The sequence below is a fragment of the Manacus candei genome, unplaced genomic scaffold, assembly GCF_025592945.1.
Source record: "Manacus candei isolate 608988 ecotype Guabito, Panama unplaced genomic scaffold, ASM2559294v1 h1tg000017l, whole genome shotgun sequence".
Taxonomy (NCBI): domain Eukaryota; kingdom Metazoa; phylum Chordata; class Aves; order Passeriformes; family Pipridae; genus Manacus; species Manacus candei.
Window position 1 is genome coordinate 23,665,217 of NW_026138065.1, and position 19,583 is coordinate 23,684,799.

The 19,583-nt window shown below is 36.8% G+C and overlaps 1 protein-coding gene across 3 annotated transcripts in view; it reads right to left on the minus strand.

Moving 5' to 3' along the window:
- Window positions 1-1,027: 1,027 nt before the first annotated feature.
- Window positions 1,028-19,583, minus strand: part of EPRS1 (glutamyl-prolyl-tRNA synthetase 1) — a 39,101-nt gene continuing 20,545 nt past the window's right edge. Inside the window, exons 14-34 of one of the 3 annotated variants that reach the window (XM_051782934.1) lie at window positions 19,068-19,204; window positions 18,158-18,365; window positions 17,638-17,750; window positions 16,927-17,044; window positions 16,446-16,817; window positions 15,338-15,568; window positions 14,437-14,682; window positions 13,539-13,769; window positions 12,991-13,256; window positions 11,804-11,855; window positions 10,734-10,943; window positions 10,497-10,569; window positions 9,633-9,712; window positions 9,195-9,296; window positions 8,388-8,543; window positions 8,072-8,269; window positions 7,540-7,713; window positions 5,737-5,897; window positions 4,454-4,532; window positions 1,681-1,745; window positions 1,028-1,400 (exon numbers count right to left, since the gene is read on the minus strand). In XM_051782934.1, the coding sequence (XP_051638894.1) occupies window positions 1,250-1,400; window positions 1,681-1,745; window positions 4,454-4,532; window positions 5,737-5,897; window positions 7,540-7,713; window positions 8,072-8,269; window positions 8,388-8,543; window positions 9,195-9,296; window positions 9,633-9,712; window positions 10,497-10,569; window positions 10,734-10,943; window positions 11,804-11,855; window positions 12,991-13,256; window positions 13,539-13,769; window positions 14,437-14,682; window positions 15,338-15,568; window positions 16,446-16,817; window positions 16,927-17,044; window positions 17,638-17,750; window positions 18,158-18,365; window positions 19,068-19,204 (3,423 nt within the window). In that variant the 3' untranslated portion in view covers window positions 1,028-1,249. The remainder of the gene's footprint in view (window positions 1,401-1,680; window positions 1,746-4,453; window positions 4,533-5,736; window positions 5,898-7,539; window positions 7,714-8,071; window positions 8,270-8,387; window positions 8,544-9,194; window positions 9,297-9,632; window positions 9,713-10,496; window positions 10,570-10,733; window positions 10,944-11,803; window positions 11,856-12,990; window positions 13,257-13,538; window positions 13,770-14,436; window positions 14,683-15,337; window positions 15,569-16,445; window positions 16,818-16,926; window positions 17,045-17,637; window positions 17,751-18,157; window positions 18,366-19,067; window positions 19,205-19,583) is intronic. The other 2 variants (XM_051782935.1, XM_051782936.1) reach the window with 2 other exon arrangements.

Sequence of the window (19,583 nt, forward strand, 5' to 3'; positions counted from 1 at the left end):
GTCACTCTCAGACAGCTATAAAGGCCAGTTTATAAAATAAGAGAAACAGGCTTTGCAAAATATCCGGAAGAAATGGCATCCACCTGCATCTTGCTAACAATGTGGCATTTAATCTAAGAAAGCCTTTCAAACTTGTTTTACAATGGGGTGAAAATTTGGGAGGTGATTCTCCCCTCTACATCTGCTCTTGCAAGATCCCACCTGAAGTACTGCATCCAGCTCTGGGGTCCCCAACACAAGACAGACATGGACCTGCTGGAGAGAGTCCAGAGAAGGCCACAAAAATGCTCAGAGGGCTGGAGTACCTCTCCTGTGAGGACAGGCTGAGAGAATTGGGGTTGTTCAGCTTGGAGAAGACAAGTCTGCAGATAGACCTCAAAGTATCTTTCAGTACCCCAAGGGAGCCTACAACAAAGCTGGAGAGGGACATTTTACATGAGTAGGTAGTGATAGGAAAAGAGGGAATGGCTTTAAACTGAAATAGGGTAGGTTCAGATTAGATATTAAGAGAAATTCTTTACTATGAAGGTGGTGAGGCACTGGAACGGGTTGCCCAGAGAAGTTCTGGACTCCCCATTCCCAGAGGTGTTCAAGACCAGGCTGGATGGGGTTCTGAGTAATCTGGTCTAATGAAAGGTGTCCCCACCCAGGGCAGGTAGGCTAGAACTAGATGATTTTTAAGGTCCCTTCCAACCCAAACCATTCTATGTTTCTATGAAAATATTCCTTGAAACACCTGACTCCAGAGGGAGTTTGCAAAAAGGGTAGTATTTACCATGCCTACAGGTTAGCAGCAAGTCTCTACTGAAAATTGAAAGATTTAAAGGCAAAATTAAAAGGAGATGTTTTCTCTATAAAGTAGATGTAGCATGCTAAACTGAATTGTAGTGTTTATGACATTCTCTCTAATCTTTCAGGAATTTTCTCAATGCACAAAAAAACACATGTACCAAAACAGAAAAAAGACATGAGCAAAGGGTACCTATTCCTCCCCCCCGAGCAACACAGCAAAAACCACCACAGCATATTACAGCTCACAATACATGTTTATTATTAGAGATGTTTACAGAAAAGTCTGTGAATTACTGCTAGCCTAAGATTGACAATTGGGGTGGGGGGTTATGGTTTATGGCTTTGTCTTTGAATTATGTAAAAAGTCACAAAACCGATTAAAGTTTAAGGGGCTATTTCAGTCTTATTAAAAAAAGTTCAATTCACAGATTAAGAGGAAGGTTCTTTCACTAATAATTTAGTAACTACGACCAAATAGGGTGTAAAACTTGGCAGGGTTTTTGCTGCACACACATCTTTCTCCACGCTGGAGTTCACGGAGAGGCTGGAAAGGTATGCAGAGGCTTTTTGCTCCCATGGAAGGGGCACCAGGCTCAAGATCTTGATCCCTGAAATATAAGTATATTCATAAATAAATGCTTTTATTAAAAAATAAAGGTGCAATAAGGTGTATTATACATAAAATCTTAAAATCACAGTAATTAATTTGAAAGTTCCAGAACCAAGGGAAGTAAACATATTGAATTATGCAGGAAAGTAACAGTCAAAGCCGAGAACTGTATGTGTTACACCCAGAGGCACTTTGCATTCCTGTTTTATAATCAAAAACATCCTGATTTTGATCTTGGTAGATACTTTCCAGTTCAGTTACACTTAGTTATATTTTACCTGGCAGTGGTCTTCTTGATCCAATCCTCGCATTCAACTTCCCCACAAAAAGGGATTTGTACAATCTGAAGGGAAGAGAGGAGGGGAGAAAAAAACCCCAACAGTTATACATCTAAAAAAAATCATCTTTGTCTCTGGAAGATTCCTAAACCATCAGATCTCATATACACTCAAATTGGGAAAAGTTCCAATTGTTACAACTAAATTTTAATAGCTCTTTTTCATCAGAGAAATAGATAAGCACAGTCATCCCTCCTAGTGCAGCATGGAAAAACATACACAAACCCAAAGTAGCATTTAAATTTAAATCGATTTTTTTTTTACCCAATACATCTTCCTTCTGAGGAAAGTATAAACAGTTTTCCCCTGAAATGTTCCATTTCTTTTGTTTAGGAAAAGTTTCATATTTTCAAACTGCAGAACAAATGTTCGCTTACACACCGCAAGACAGTGCCATCCTAACAAAGTTTCCATTTTAATTCCATTACTATGAATTTTCATTTTTTTCTAAGCAAGACAATTTTATATATACATATTTTAAGAAAACAGAATTGCCAACAGCACATTTTTCTTGGGAGTGTGGGGGTGGTTTCCTGCTGTTTCCTTCAGTTAGCTTAAGTGAGGAAAATCAGGAAAGTAAAGTTGAAATGCTAATGTTACACACTCCTCTCAGTAATACTCTTAGCTATTGTAGCAAATCTCTTTTCCCAACTGTTATATTCAGTTTTACTGATTTTTTTTTCATTTTTAATGGACTTTCAGAGAGAAAATTCAGTTTGCTACTAAGAAGTAGCATTATTGTTAAAAAGACACCCCCCAACACGTTTGAACACTTAAGTAATGCTGATAGCTGAGGGCAACACCAGCTACTAAATTCAGTCTTCAGAATCTCATTTTAATTCTATCTAAACTGTGAATAAGGTTTATTCACTACGTCTTTCACCAGATTTACATTCTTACTGCAAAATTCTCAATTTGCCATTAACTGGTGTATACACCTTTATTAATAGACTTCACTTTATAGCTTCTCTTTCTTGCAACTGAAAAAAGGAACTATTATCATTCTACTACACTGTTCTTGCATTAATCTTTTGTTAGTGAAATGAAATTGCTTAAATATCTGTGTAATTACCCTTTGAGTTTCAATTGACTTTGCACGAAACTTAAAAGAACACAGAAACAGTCCTCATTTTTAAAGAGCTAAGAGTCTGCAATTCCACTAAGGGAAAAACAGCAACAGGAATTAAACAGGGGCATGTCAGCTTACAAATTTTCCTATTAAACAGTAGCTAGTGTTAACAGAATGCTATAAATTTTGTTCATATAACATATATAGGTTGAGAGTGAAACAAACACAAAATGACATATCTTTTCAATTTTCTTCAATTCAGGTATGCTGATTATAATAAATTTGTATAACACAAGGACCAAAATGGTCAAAGTATCCAACTTGGAAAGTAAAAATATTTGAAGGCAGTCAATCATCATTTCAGAGTGCTTGTTTAATTCAGAGATGAAAGATATGTGATGACACATCTTGAAATCATGACACATGAGAGCAGCAATACTAGCTAAACATCTCTGCAGAGCAGAATTATTTGTTAAATAAAGACTAAAGACTTGTGTTTAGTTTTGTGGAGGAAAATAAGGCAGTACTACTATTATAGCACCTATGCACAGAATGACATTTAAGACTCTGTATCCTTGGCTTCATAAGCATGCTAAATCAGTCCCTCCTCTGAAGTTCATCATTATTCCCTTAAATCTTGTTCTAAATTGAATTTAAGGGCAATAGAAATGTAAGAAAATAGTGTGATGGAAGGTCAAGCCTAACCAGGAATAAGTACTTGTGAATTCTTGGCACTCATGCATTTTTCATCAGAAATTTTCAGAGTAGATCTAACTGGTAAACAAAACCCCCGATCTCACTTTATAAAATACACAACCTTAATGACTTATGCTGGGGATCCTACCACTTGAACACTTTAAATACATCAACAATTTCACAAGTTGGTCTGTGACAGAATTTCAGGGTTAAAAAATTCTGTCAGTGCATCCCTGAAAAAGAAACAGTAGCTCAATTCTGTACTGAAGACTTCACCTCTCATCTAAACTTCAATACTTTCCCACAGATGTCTAGATCAGTAAAGCTCAACCATCCACATGATGGGTAATTCTTACTATCATCCCAAGGAGGTTTCTGACTTGCAGTAACTCTTAATGAACCCAATGGCTTCTACTCAGGGGTCATAAAGGTAAAACTTCTTTGACGTAAATAGATCGTACTTTAAACTCTTACTTGGACTTTATTATGAGACTTAATAAGTGTTTTGTCACTGTTGGCATTAGAATAATGACAGTAAGGTTATTGTAACCCAAATAAAATGTCTACATCAATCCCTCTGAAAAGCATATTCTGATAAAAACATCACATTTTATATGCAAATTACCAAACTGCAGCATTGTAAGTCACTTCAAGACCCCCAGTCACCTCTGGCACAGGACTACATTTTGAACGGCGGTAACGCGAACACTGTATGCAGTAAATACCATATTTTAGCAAGAGAAGAAAGCAGCATGTATCACAAATTTTGGGAAAGGCAATTTATTTTTGTGCAGCTTTACAGGAGAGGCTTCACCCACTTGTAAGGGGGGAGTCCCATAAAAATGACAGTAGCATTCATATATAATCTTTGAAATTTTAGCCCCTGATTATTTGTAAGGGATACAAAGTGTGTGGAGGCACAAGATTAGAAGTAGTAAATTTCCTTACCTTTCCTGAATCAAGCTCTTTTTGAAAGTCCTCCATATTATTGGCCACCACCATATGACTTTTTAGGTCCTCGAACGCTCTAAGAAAAGGCAAAAAAAATTCAGTCAGGGCAGATTCATGCACATAGTGTCACTGGCCAAATTAAGTTTTCAGAGTCAGTCAAAACAAAAAGTTACAAAAACAGTTATAGATTCATCAGTCTTCCTAATCAGTTTATGTCTTTCTACTGCTTCCCAAAGTGCTAAAATTTTGATTAATTGCTGATGGAGTATTCTCCAAGTTGCTGCACTTTTCACCGTGTTAATTCACACTGTTGTGCATGTCAGTTCAACACTAACCAGATGTAGATAGAAATAAATATTACAGAGGTACACTTTTCTTTTTAAATTATGTTCTAAATTGAAATCACAAAATGGTTTTTAACTAGGTAAAAATATTCTGCCTGTAAACAACTTTGATAACCACAGAAGAAAATGGAAAAACTCATCTGCCACAGTGCTGTATCAGCACCCTGTTCTTTCCAGTGCAGCTATGAACAACAATTTGCAGAGACAGAAGTGAGGGATTCTGGCATATGCAGTAAGGGCAAATAACAGTTCCAAAAGCATTTGATTGCTTACAAGAAAACAATCCTATGGAAGTCAATAGGGTCTTAAAATACACTTCTGAACACAGAACTTCAACTACTGAAGTTTCTTGGACACCACCATGAACAGTGATTCCATTACTTTGCTGGGCATCCTGTTCCAATGCTTGACCACACTTTCAGTGAAGAAACTTTCCCAACACACCATCTAAACCTCCTCCAGTTCAACTTGAGACCATTTCCTCTTATCCTATCAGTTGTTACCTGATAGAAGAGACTGACCCACACCCAGCTACAACCTCCTTTCAGGGAGTTGTAGAGAGTGATAAGGTCTCCCCTGAACCTCCTTTTCTCCAGGTTGAACACCCCCAGCTCCCTCAGCTGCTCCTCCTAAGACTTGTACTCCAGACAGTTCACTGGGACAATACTGTTCCATGAACTATTTATGGTGTATGTGTTTATTAATACTTCACATGAATTCACAGAAGTATTTTTTAAAATAAGTTCATGAGAACAACAGGAAAGTTCTATCACTGCATGTGAAGAAGTTCAAGAGACAGAAAAATTACATGTCACAAACAGAAAGACGTGCCTAACCTGTCTCTCTTCACAGATAAACCAACAACATGAGAAATTCTTCTGACAGGTAAAGTGCATCTGTGATTAGCACAGTCATTCACTGTACCTCTCAATTTACCTGTTGTAAAGGTTAGCATGGATCTCCTCCAAAATCTGCTTCAGTTTATCTTCTGCTTCATGTTCAGATAAGGTCAGCTTCTGTCCTGTGTCTCTTCTAACAGCTACAAACTGCTGGCTCTTCATGTCTCGTGGTCCCACTTCAACCCTGACTGGAACACCCTTCATGAAAAAAAAATTAGAAGTTATGATGAAGAACTAATTTTCAGAAGAGTTCATTTTCTCTCTCTGTCTCTGTGTGAGTAATTTTTTGCTTGTTTTTTTAAGCCCAGTCTTAACATGGAATCACTTTACACATTTAAGTTTCTTTGGAAGAAAAATAAATTACCATATATTCCACAGCTTTTATGTACTTCTGTCTTTCCCATCCACACTCTCTTCACTTGAGCATTACCTTGCTTCACTAGCTTCGGGACTGCATTTGTGCCAACATTAAAGTAATATTGAAACACAGCTGATGCTGCCCTAAGACAGTTATCCCAGATATTGCAAATCAGCTTTATGAAGTCTGAACTATTAAGTCTTTTATAGTAATTATGTTCTTGCTCATCCAGTAATACATTTTAATTCTGTTTTCACAGACCACTTTCAACTGTATTAACAGCAAATAGCAAAAGGGTGAGGTATCTACTCCTACTACAAAGCTACATAAAAAGCCATTCAGAACTGTTATTAAACAGCAATTTAAACAGAACATTCTAATTTATGACACACAAAAAGCTGTCTCCATAATTAAAACTTACAGGAAAGTATTAGGTACTTTCCAGTGAAAGAAGAATGCCTAATGATCTCTCAGGAAAATTTCCAAAGAAAGCAACAGAACTAACACCAGACATTATAAACGAAGTACCAATAACTTGGTTCTTTTAGGAAGTAACATTAGAAATCTGCTAAGCTGAAAAGTACATAAGGCAAAATATTTTCCAGTTAATTCCTGTACTTTTTATTCCAGCACCTTTGTATTTCTTACCTTATGAAATTCTTATACAATCAATGAGTGTACTGTGCCTGCAATGAGCGTGAAGATGCAGTTTATGTATCACGTTGGACACATTAGTAGATTTTATTAAAAAATCAAGTTTGCCCCATGCCATGCCTCTCTGATAAACCTAATTTAATTTATAAAGTCTTCCAACATGGATTCATGGTATTAGAAATCCCTTTAAAAAAAATAAGCTACATAAAGGGAAGAGAGTTGGACAAAATGGGAACTTTGAACAACTTGGTTAGCTTCAATCCTCTTACACTAAAAATTAATATATCGAAACTAACTTTAAATTCAGAACAAAAATACAATATCCCATAACATCACAACACATCATTCAATTTCTAATTACCATTACTACCACTGTTTCATTCTGGTCACTAATTTTGTTTTATAAAAGCCTCTTATATTTGAAGAAGCAGAACTTTTCCTCTCAACTGCTATATGATGGGAACATGGCAATTTTGAAAAAAAAAAATTGCTCCTTTCTTTGCTGATGCTGTCCAGGTCTGTCTTCTCTGCTCCACTGTGTGCACAGAAGGCACTGCTGTGAGCCTGGAGACACTTAAGTACTAGTATAAATTTTTAAACATGTAAGTAATTTATAACATTAATTTACTGACATGTAAATCCTCGCAAACAGAACAAGTCTCAGAAAATATCTTTTCTTCATTTATTAATGAAAATGATCACTGATTATCAGGCAGCAATTCTTCATTTAGAGAAAATATCTGCCTACAGAATACAAGGTACATGTAACATATCTTGTATATATTCCCCACACATAGGTTTCAAAACACCTCCTGGAAAGAAATGTACCTTAAGTTCCCAGTGGTTGAACTTCCAACCAGGTGAGTAGTTGTCTCGTAAATCAGCCCGGACACGGATTTTAACACTAAGCAGCCTACTACAATATTCATTACATTTCTTCAACAGAGCCCCTTTGTCCTCTTCAGAAAGGGAATTTGTGATGCCACAGGGAATAATTACAACCTGCAAGAAAACATGACATGTACTTTACTTCATAAAAAAATTAGCTCCTAGTTATTAGAAAAACTTAAAACCAGTATTGTGGCCTTATATTCCAGTAATTTCCTTCAAGTTCTCAGAAATAAAGGATGCATTTCCCTTTTCATACAAACAACACAGATAACATTATTTTAAATGGATGGACTATCAAAGGGGACTTGTGCACTGCAAGTTCCCTGATGATTTGTATTAAACTTTATACAGCACACTCTGTAATCAGCTCCTATCCCATGTTAAGTCTTCCAGCTGCTCAATATGAAATGCTCCTGAATTACAAGACAAGAAAGGAAACAAAATGGTAGTTTAAGGCATTTTTACACACCTGAATACAGGCTACACGAGGTGGGAGTATCAATCCCATGTTATCTCCATGAATCATTGTCATTACACCGATAGTTCGAGTTGTAAGGCCCCAGGAATTCTGATAAGCAAACTGTTTTTCTCCTGGTTTCTTGGGATCTTCAAATACAATTTCAAACATCTTTGAGAAATTCTGCCCTAGATGATGTGATGTTGCTCCCTGAAATAGATGAACCCAGAACATTCTACTCAATGGAAAGTTAAGTCTATCAAGCATCAGTTTAAATCTTTCACCTTACTGTATTCATTGAAAAAAAATTATTTTATAAGATAAATACCTGGATAGCTCTTCCACTGGCAGATATAAATGCCTCTAAAGTGGTTGTATAATCACCCCCAGCAAATTTCTCCTTCTCTGTCTTCCTTCCTTTCACAACAGGTATTGCTAGGAGATCTTCATACACTTGAGCATACAGATCAAGTATCTGCAACACCTGTGATGAATGTACTCTCTTAAGAATTACTCAGTATTTTGCATTTGTTACATCATGAAATAGTTTTACATGACAGAGTCTGAAATCTTAAAAATTTAACATTTTCTCAAGACTGTATTTAAAAACTAATCAATTATTTTAATATTTGGATGTTATTTTCTATGAATCAAATAGCTACAACTATAAATCATGATAGAAAACAAGAAGAGTCACAGCAGAAATGCCAGTCCAATGGTTATACTGACTTCTAGTCTTCACCTAAGAGTCTGAACATCTGCTAAATAAAGATATGTCATGACACTCAATGAAACAGCTGTCTTGTGGGCAAAGAAAATGTTAAAACTTCCAGCACTTGACATGTGAATGCATTATTTAGATTTTTAAGAAAAATTCATTTTTAAGGAAAATAATTTTTAAGGAAAGCACTCTCTATATCACTCTTCAAAATCCCCATATCGTTTGTAGAGACTAAAGTTTCAGACATGAGTTACATTTGAGAAAAAAATGGGTTCGAGTATACTTTGCATTTTTCACAAGGGCTCCAAAGAAAAGAAGAGAGATTTCTATGTGGTCACAGTAAAAGATCTGTTTGTGTTGCTATGGAGTAAGGTAACTTCCTGAAAGCAAAAGCACCAGTGCATTGTTTTTTACCTCCTCTGCTGCTTCTTCATATGTTGCAAATGCTGTATGACCCTCTTGCCAAAGGAACTCACGAGTGCGAAGGAAGGGTTGGGGATGTTTGAACTCCCAGCGCTGGAGGGGAAGAAATAAAAAACATTGAACACTATGATTAACACTGAAGTGTCAAATTATTGTTAAAAATAATGATTATAAGCAAGTGCTAGAAAGTTCTCAATAAAGATAAAAAGTCAACTATTCACAGATTTCTACTTAATATAATCAACAGTATACATTGATAAAGAATGTTTTATTAGAAACAAATCATATAAAGCACATTAACACTTTTGTCTTGAAATATGTGCTGTGATCAGTATCACCATACCAAGTCCACATAAAATAATTCCCCTACAGTGTACTTACGATAACATAACCATAATAATGATACCCAGGAATCGTGTACACACATACCACAACACTGCACCACTGATTCAGCTTGATGGGAAGATCCCTGTGTGACTGCACCCACTTGGCATAGGAAGGATATATGACTGTAAAAAGAAAGCAGCTTTGAGTCTCTGCACAACACAGACATTTATGTGAAACCTTTCCTTTTAATACATGCAAACTTAACACTCTCTGCTCTTGAGAACTATGTTTTTATGTTTAATTTCCTTTAAAGTACATTTTTTGTCCTAATACATAATATTTTCAAAGGAGTACTTTCACTTCATCCTGAGTCTCTGCAAAATTGCTTCCTTGCTGCTGGTTAAAGTACAACCCCAAGCTTATTATTTAATGACACCAATTTTGAGTTACTGGCTTACAATATGTAAATACATCTGAGTTCACAAATAGGAATTCACTGACCTCACGATCTCAGGATGCCTTACTAGACCTGACTCAAGTAGGAAGTCATCCAACCTCAGGTTTTAAAATGCTTCCTTAAATTACTCAGAGGACATTTTAGTAAAGGCTCATTTCACAACTACAGTCAAAATATATGCAAAACTGGAGAAAATTATCAGTTGAAGAATTTTTCTTACACTCTAAACCAAAAAGCAAATACATTTTTCAGACAAAGCAAGTCAGTCTCCAGGATATTAATGAAAAAAAATCCTAAACTGTGCATTTCCTTAAAAAGTCTATTTAAGGGAATGTATAGTTGTGAGAGTTCCTGTAAGCAGCAGGAAAATGAGGAAGTTTTTATAAGGAATTACAGAAAACATTCTAAAAAATGGGGTTTTCCACTTTTCAAAAGGGACTCTTGTCTATCAGCTACACTATACCTGTAACTGCTCTCTTTACAGCCAAACTACATGAAAAGAGGCCAACCTGTTTCACTAGTGGGACGTATAGCAATTGGTTCAGCCAGTTCTGTTTTCCCAGATCTTGTGACCCAAGCAACCTAAAAGAAAGAAAGAAAAAAAAACAAAAATGACAAAACCAAAACAAGTTTGGTAAAAAAAAAAAACAAAACCAAACCAACCCAAACCCAACTTTCATATTCAGCTGCAGACTAGGTGGCTGGGTTTTCTTATAGTCAGATCAAAACAAATTTCTGAAGCATACCTCAGGAGCAAAGTCAGCAATATGAGACTTCTCTTTCTCTAAGGCAGCCTGGGACACAAACATTGGGAAGTAACAGTTTTCCACTCCAAGTTTCTTGATCTCTGCATCGAAGAAGTCTCTGATAGCTTCCCAAATAGCATGAGCCCAAGGACGGAGAACATAACAGCCACTCACATCATAGTATTCAATCATCTCTGCTTTTGTGATCACCTTTCAAAAGATCATTTGGATACTGAAGTTTCAGTTTATACACAAAGAACGCTCAGTAATTCAAGTGTGTGGCATGCAGTTTAAGAGAAGTCTGCTATTCAAAAGTATTTGTGCTCAGAAAGTGAGCAACTAAGATATCCTTTAAGATGCTTGTATTATCTAGAGAAAGTTAATCAGGAACATTAAGTTTAATAATAGATCTGAATAATGTAAACACTTAACTAAACCTTAATTTCTTGAATCGAAGTAAGAGACTAAAGCTAATTTTCAGGAACCAAAAAACTGCACTTTTGTAAGAAATGTCTCTAACTCATGTCTGAAGAGATTTTTATTCCTTATGCAAAAATTATACTACTGAGAGACAATGTACAGACCACTGATACCTAGTTACAATCTCTCCTAAGCAGACTAATCTAAACTAATCATTTCTACTCTAGTTGTTTTGAATCTCACAAGCCAGAAAACTCATTCAGTATCAACAGATTCTAACTTTTATTATGCATCACCTTGAGCTGAAATAAAACTCCCAAGTCTGTGAAATTCCTATCACTTCACTGAAGTTTTACACTCTTAATGGGAAGAGGAATTCAGGTATGAATTAAGAAAATCATATATATTTATTATATATATGGAGTGGGGTGGTTGACTCTTCCTTTTTACAGCTTCCTAAATTTATTCAGCTTTTTAATCCAGGCACTTCTATTTAGACCATGATAGCAATGTAAGACATACAAAAGGGAAAGTACTTTGCTGTGTCTTAAAAAAAAAACAACCAACCCAAACCCATAAATATAAGATATAAATTCAAAACAGACCTTGATTTATAACAGAATGAAATAATTAAATTGATATGCACTTACCTGAGAGAACCACTCTGAAAGATTTTCTTCTTTTTTAACTTCTAGACCCAACCTATGGTATTAGAAAAGAACCAGATTTGTGCTGTACAGCATTTACCAGTGAAATTTATCCTAATCCCTTTTTTGGGGGGGGAAGTAGGTGTGGGGTGGAGGAGGGCCAGAAAAAGAGGGCCATGAACCAGAATATTTTAGTTTTACTTTATAAAGCTAACTTTTGGTGGGAGGAATTGTTAGTGTTTCCTTACCTTGGCTAACAAGAATATTTAATAAAGAATAGTTTCTTTACTACTGCTTGAACCCTTCTAATTCTCACCATTGTTGTATCAAAGAATCTCACAATGATGCATTAAAAAATCCAATCTCCTCCAGTAAGAACTTAAGACTAACCAGACCTGTGTGTAAGCTGTTTTACTCTTCATTTTAAAACTTCTTACCTAGTCAGTGGCTACAATTTCAGGAAGATATGCAACTTGAATTTACCATTCATGTGAATATCAGTCACACCGTTCAAGATAGAAAACTGACACTACAATCAAAAAACTACAAGACTCTAAAGAAGGTTAAACTCACCAAACTCAAATGACAGTAGGTAGAAGTTTCAATATTTCTACAGAGAAGTTTTAAGGGTGAAAAATATATATTTCTGGCATAATTTCTATACAAAATAACCATGTCTCTGCCTCTAATACATGATTTATGTACATGAAACAGGAAATACATAGTGATGCATAATACATGCTGTAGCAAGACCTCTAAACTTTCAGGATGGAAGCAGAAGAAGGAATGCACAGCAATCATCACTGAAAAGTTCCACCACCAGCAGTGCCTTGCTCTGGGTTGGGCTATACTTTTCAAGGTCCTAACAAAAAATATTCTGGAAACCCTGGTACAAGGGTTTGTGTTTTTTCGCCAGGGATTATACTGAGCAAGACACAGCAGCACATTTGTAGAAGCAAATAATGAAGCACAGCAAGTTCTCAATGACAGTAACAGCATAGGATGCTGAGGCACAGCTGACACTAAATAAACTTTGGTAACTTGCTTTTGGCTTGATCCTAACTATGAACACAGTTATTTTGCAGATGTCCACATTTTTCAGTGAAATGAGACACCTGTGAAACTCTAAATCTGAATAGAGGTAAACAGTTGAAGTTTCTATCAAATAAGATTTAAGACTGCATCTTTACCTTGTTTGTTTCTTGGGGCCTTGACCCTCTCCTGATCCATCTGAGGAACGCTCATTACCACTCTGTCCTTGCAAAGGTTCTTTTTTAGGGCCATCATTTTGCTTCTGTTGCTTACTCTGCTTCTCAGACTTGTTCTCTTTCTCTTTCTTCTTCTTGTCTTTGTCATCTACACCACTAGCAGAAACTGGTTTATAGTCAACTCCTGCAACAGACTTATACTGGGCCTTCAACTGAAGAAGTTCCTTAACAGCTACATCTATCTTTTCCTTGCAGAGAAAAAAAAAAAAAAGAAAAAAAAAAGAAATTTATAGAGAAATCACAGGAATAACATGGCTCTAGCCCACCAAAAAACCAAACTTCCATGTGTTAACATTTTAAGGACTATATCTGAGAGGACTGATTTTAAAAGTATGTTTCAGATCTCATAATTCAAATGCTACCTATTCTAAACGTACATTTCTACTTCCCATAACACGCTGAATTTCAAATACACTTTTAGATTTAAATACATATATTACGTTTTTGTATTACAGTATGTATGTTCTTACCTTATCTGCTTTTTCTGCTTTTAATTTCCTAACTTCATCTCCTTGAAGAGCTACTTTGCTAAAGAGGGCTTTAGCTTCGGGAGTGTCTGGACCACTGGGTACTGTGTTTGGTGCCTGAGGCAAAGCCCCTTGAGCTGCTGGTGGATGTCCTGGCTTGTACTCCTGCCCAGTCTTTTCCTTGTAGTCAGCTTTCAGAGAGAGGAGGAGTTTTACTGCTTCATCTATTTGGTCCTATATGGGAGAGAAACAGCAAGATGTATTGGTGAGAATTAAAGAGAACTGACAAGAAGCATTGATTTTCAGGCTATGAAAATAAAATTTCCACCTAGCAATAAACAGTGTTTTATAATAAGTGGAGGACTCTTCCCCAAGCAATAGGAGTGTTTTTGAGAGTTGTCACATTGTATCAGAATATTCCCACAGCCCATACAGCCAGTATAGCCTGTTAAAAATTGCAGCAGAACTTACATTAAAAATACAGTAACCTCTTTCAAAAAAGATCTTTCAAAAAACACAACAAAACCAAAGCAAGACAACCAATCATCACTGATGATGTTTTGTGAAGTTTAGAACAGTCTCGCTATTGTTGCAGCGCACTAGATACTTTTTTAGTCACTTGTTTCAAATATAGCAAGAAAAAGTAAAATACATTAAAAAGTTCTGCAAGGTTGGCCTCTGCCATGCTTGTGCCTATTCATCTAGACACGAGAGGTTAAGCTTGACTTTCTACCCCTCAGAGTCAAGAAAGTATCCAACATCAGCATAGTCTTGTTTGGCCTTATCAGACCATGCGTGACCTGGACACAGGGGAGTTTGAACATCACTTGGTGAAAGATTTCCCCCCAGTGGCAAAATGTGGTAAGAATCACAATTGCTTACTCTCACATTACTATTATACCTTGGAAGCTTTCTCTGCTTTGAGCCTGCGTACCACTTCCCCTTGTTGAGCTACATTATCATAAAGTGCTTTCCCATCCACTAAGCTACAGGTTGCCAAGTTACTGCAGCATACAGAAGATGGAAGTGCAGAAGATATACAAGGAGGAGCTGAAGGTGGATTTCCAGGCTTGTACTCTTGACCTGTCTTTTGTTTATATTCTGCTTTTAGGCTTAAAAGAATTTTCACAGCCTCATCTATTTTTTCCTGAAGCAAGAAAGAAAAAACAGCAGTTGCAGATAAAGGTAGAAATAACAGAGATGTAACACAATAGCTGAGATAACACAATCTTTACCAGAATGGCACTAACACAGCTGTTGTAATAAAACTTCTAGAGCTATCTTGTTAGTATCAGTTGCCATTATTGAGTTTTGGGGTAAAACTTTTTAGGCAGAACACCTACAAGGACTGAATCAGGCAGTATATGCAGGGGCTGATTTCTGTGCCCTTGAAAGCCTCCCATTTAGGCGGCTTAGACCCCTCCAGTTACAGCAGTCCATGAGTTGTACACTGGAGAACGGCAGCAAATACTCAGACTCTGAATAAAGAATGGTTCTTTGGTCACAATCAAATAAGTCCCTAATTTATTATCACCATTCTGGCTTCAAGTTACAGTCTTTTTCAAGTTACTGCCTCTCTTCTGCTTCACTTATCATGTATCACTAAAAAAAGAAGTTACTTATTTTCCATGCACTATCACAGAACTCATGCAGTCAGCCATATCATCGGCTCAGGAGAACTTGGGAAAGCACTTCACAGAACTTGTTTATATTTTGCTCCTGGAGTTTCACAAAACTTGCAATTAGGTTTTAGCCTAAACTGAAGATACTGTTGCACTCAGAAGTATCCATAGCTAGTACACCTTTGAGGCTTTCTCTGATTTGAGCCTGCGGACCACTTCGCCTTGTTCAGCTACTTTGTTGTACAGAGACTTGCTGTCTACTGGACATGGGGATGGAAGAGTAGAAACAGGAGAAGACTGAGGAGGGACAAGGACCACAGGTGGGCTTCCAGGTTTGTACTCCTGGCCTGTCTGCTGTTTATATGCTGCCTTTAGGGATAAAAGGACTTCCACAGCAGCACCTATCTCATCCTGAAAGAGAAAGGAAGGGGCAGAAAGAGGGAGGAAGAAAGATACAGAAACATAAGACTCTCAAGTGTACCATAAAAACTTTCATGAAAAGACATGCAGCTTATGCACACCTATTCCATTTTCTTAACTATTTAGTAGAGTTGTTCAGAGAAGTTTTCCCTACTACTTTCCTATTTTAATAAAGTAATTCCAACTATGTAATTTACAGCCTTCACTGTCCTAAGTAAAATTATAACAATAAATTAGTTTAGATCTTCCCATTTATTTAGATTTTATGATGTCACCAAGACACTACTATTAACATTATTCAACCACCAGGCAGAGTGCGTTATTTTCTACCTTTTCTTGTTCTGCATTAGAAAGAATAGAAAGAACACAGCTAATAGTAGCTACATTTTCCATGCTCCATTCCAGAGGGGAAGATGTCTCAAAAATATCTGTAGCATTTGGACCTTTCTTCTCCTTTCTGATTTTGGGGCTTCCGTTTTTTAAGGTCCAAATAGCAACAAGTCAATCCTATGAAGTCACATGATTTGACCATACTGAGTTAAATAAACAAATAAATGTTGCAGGGCATTTTAACTCCAAGGACCAGATCTGGATACTTAATCAACTCATGCTGTGGGATGAATCCTGTCCACATTTCAGAACAGCAGTCTAAGAAATAGGGGAACTCACGTGTATCTTTATGAATATTAACACAAACTGTCATACAAATCTAACTGAAGAAGTAAGTATTGGAAAACACGAGTCTTGACAGAACAGAGCCCAGTCCAAACAATGATCACTATGAAAACCTGGATCCACAAGCACCCGTTCACTTCCACAAACAGAGAACTATGGGCTATGGAAACCCAGACCAAAAAAAATCAGCCACCTTAGATGCTTTCTCAGCTTTCAGTTTTCGGACCACTTCTCCTTGTGCTGCTACTTTATCATACAGAGCTTTACTGTCCAGGGTACCAGAGGTCTCAAGCTTTGACGACTGTGCAGGTATGGACACTGGAGGATTTCCAGGCTTATACTCCTGGCCTGTCTTTTCTTTGAATTCTGCTTTCAAGGCCAGCAATTGTTTCACAGCTTTATCAATATCTTCCTTTGCTGCCTTCTTAGCTTTCAAGTCACGAACTATATCACCCTGTGCAGACACCCTGTTGTAAATGATCAGGTGACCTTCAGATACACTACAGGTTGGAGTAGAGGTGTGACCAACAAGTGGAGCAGATTTTCCTTTTATAGCTGAACTAGCCTTGAAAAAAAAAAAGAAAAAGAAAGTCAAGTATTCAGCATGATAATCTGGTACAGAAATAGATGTACAGTAATACATTTTATGGCACTTTTCTAAACCACAAGTTTACCTCTTTCTTTGCAGTTTCAGCTTTGGCCTTCTCTTTTGACCCAGATGTTGGCATTTCCTTCGTGTGTCCATCAGGGATGTAAATCAAAATGCACGGAGCATCCTTACAGCTGTAAGGACTATAAGAGGATTTATAGAAAACACAACAATAAAGGAAATACAACGTACACATTAACCTTTATTGAAACAAATGTTCTACTCTTCCTAGGAGATGCTCACGCACAACTTTAAGTTTACCTTTGTACACAACTGTAGTTACCCGAAGTTACATAAATGGGGATCTGCACTGATTCCTCTTATGTACCATTTTATTTTATAATATTAATATATATGCTTATGTTATTACTTGCAGAGTAGATGTTTGATAGCTTGCTAAAGAAGTGTACAATACTATGCGCATGCTCTAATTGGGAAAATGCCTGTTTTGTTCTGTAGCACTGTTCCTTAATTCTTGTACTTCAAATCACAAGGAAGTCAAAGTTAGGTGGGGTGCACCAAAAGTGCCATGTATTTGGCTTAAAGACAGTTTGAAAAGGCAGGAACATACAAGCCAAAAGCCTGTCCACAGAAATACTCCACAGAAAGGTCATGGTGAGGGGGAAAATATTTGCAGACAACATTACTCTTGCCAATGTGTGTGTGAAAACACTAAAACACAGCAAGCTAAAGCAAATTCTATGATGTCTGTTTAAGCCATTCTTAGGTAGCTTACCTCACTGGCTCATAGGGCTGATCACAAATAAAGAATCCTCTCCTCTGAAGTTGGATGATGTCTCCTTTTTTTAAGTCTCTAAGGCAAGGATCACCCAACATCAGTTCTTCTTGCTGTAAGTGTTGAAAGAAATCAGTCCATGTCTAACAGAGTACAAAAACCAGTAGAGCTGTAGAAGGATAGTAGTGATTTTCTCATTTCGGAAGTGCTAAAATGTTAGTTAACTCCAAGGGCAGCTGAACAAGTACTAGCAAGAAAATGCCACATCATAAGAATGTATCAAGACAAAAACTCAAACTATTGGTCCCAGAGGTGTGAAAGTCAGGTAACACTTGAGAAAATGCGAGTCAAATTTTAATTTTGAAATGATGAGAGGTTAAACGGAAACTAGATACACCAGCACATGATTTACTTGCTTGACAAATTAATCCAACCAGAAACACTGAACATTTAAAAAAAAAACCCCAAACCACCAAACACTAAGTTTTGTGGAATTAAAGGGGACAGAAAGATAACTCACCTTGCTATTTCGGTTGATATATTGCTTGAAGTCTTCATCCTTGCCTAAAACTGGCTTAGTGATCAGATGCTCGTAATTAACACAGACAGTTGGGATGAGGGGTGCACGTGGAGTTTCTGCTAACCAAGTGATCTTAGTTGTTTTTTTGAAGTCCTTATTATCCAAATTCAACTTGGCATTGATGGACACAATTTTTCCACTTGAATTTCTACAGGAAAACAGAAATAAGAGGAAAGCCTAAATGATCAGTTCTGATTCAATGCTACAGATTTCAGTGAATAGATTAACTGAAAAACAAGGTTCAGAGTTCATTTTTGAAGTGAGATGTTGAAAACGAAAGAGTGTATTCACTCCTGAAGTTTTCCTTTAGTTTTGTTTTCTTAAATATCAATATAGAGTGAAAAGCACAGGAAAAAATCTTTACATATTTATGTTCAACATCCCAACTCACCCCACTCTGCCACTGTCTCAACATAACCATTTCAAGGATGCTGTGATGACATTAATGTCTCCTTCAGCACCTCAACAGTTCTGCAACTGACACTGACAGGTTTAGTTCCTTAGTATGCAAAAGCAGGATTTGTTACAGGGTAAAAGTTGTTAAAATTCCAGATGGTTTTTTTCTGTCTGAAAAAACTGTTTCACGGTGGAAATATTACCATGGAAATGAGAGGGACATGCAGTATCAGGGCTGACTGGTGATTTCAGACTTGAATCTGCAGTAAAATACACTCTAAGCTAAAATGCAGTTTTGTGGCATATTTCAAAGCAGAGATCTATATACAGAATCATGGGATGGACATATATGAGCAACCATAATTATTTTATTGTTACAAGCTTCCTATTAAAAGAAAAATCAACAAAAAGCTGTAAATAAAAATTTACTTTCATCTCCCACTAATCAGGTTACCTGTTTAATTTGGTGATGATAATATTGCCCCAATTTATGAAGGTAACAACCTCTCCCTCTGTCAGGGTCTCTGCATCTGCGCCCTCGATCAGGACTCTGGAGCTGTACCACACAGGTTTCAACCCAACATCGGCATTCTGTGAATGATGATTTAATTTCAAAGGATAGATTGTTATTATATAAGCTGACTAAAGCTAATGCAGTGCTAGAACACTATTTTATTTATGACAGGAGACAGATGAAGATAGAAGATGGACAATAAAAGTAATGCAGAGCTACAGTATTCTTCCACAACTCTCTAGTTTCTTGTTCACAGGTGTTGCATGCATTCCTCTGACAGTACACTAGAAAAAATCCTATCTTCTATCAAATACTAGCTCCAGCACCACTGATAGCATATCCCTTTTCCATAAGGTCTATACATTTTTAAGATCTCACAGGTAAAAACAAAGGTTTTCTCATGCTTCCATTTTGCTACGCAAATTCCCTTCAAAACTAATTTCATAACTCTCACTT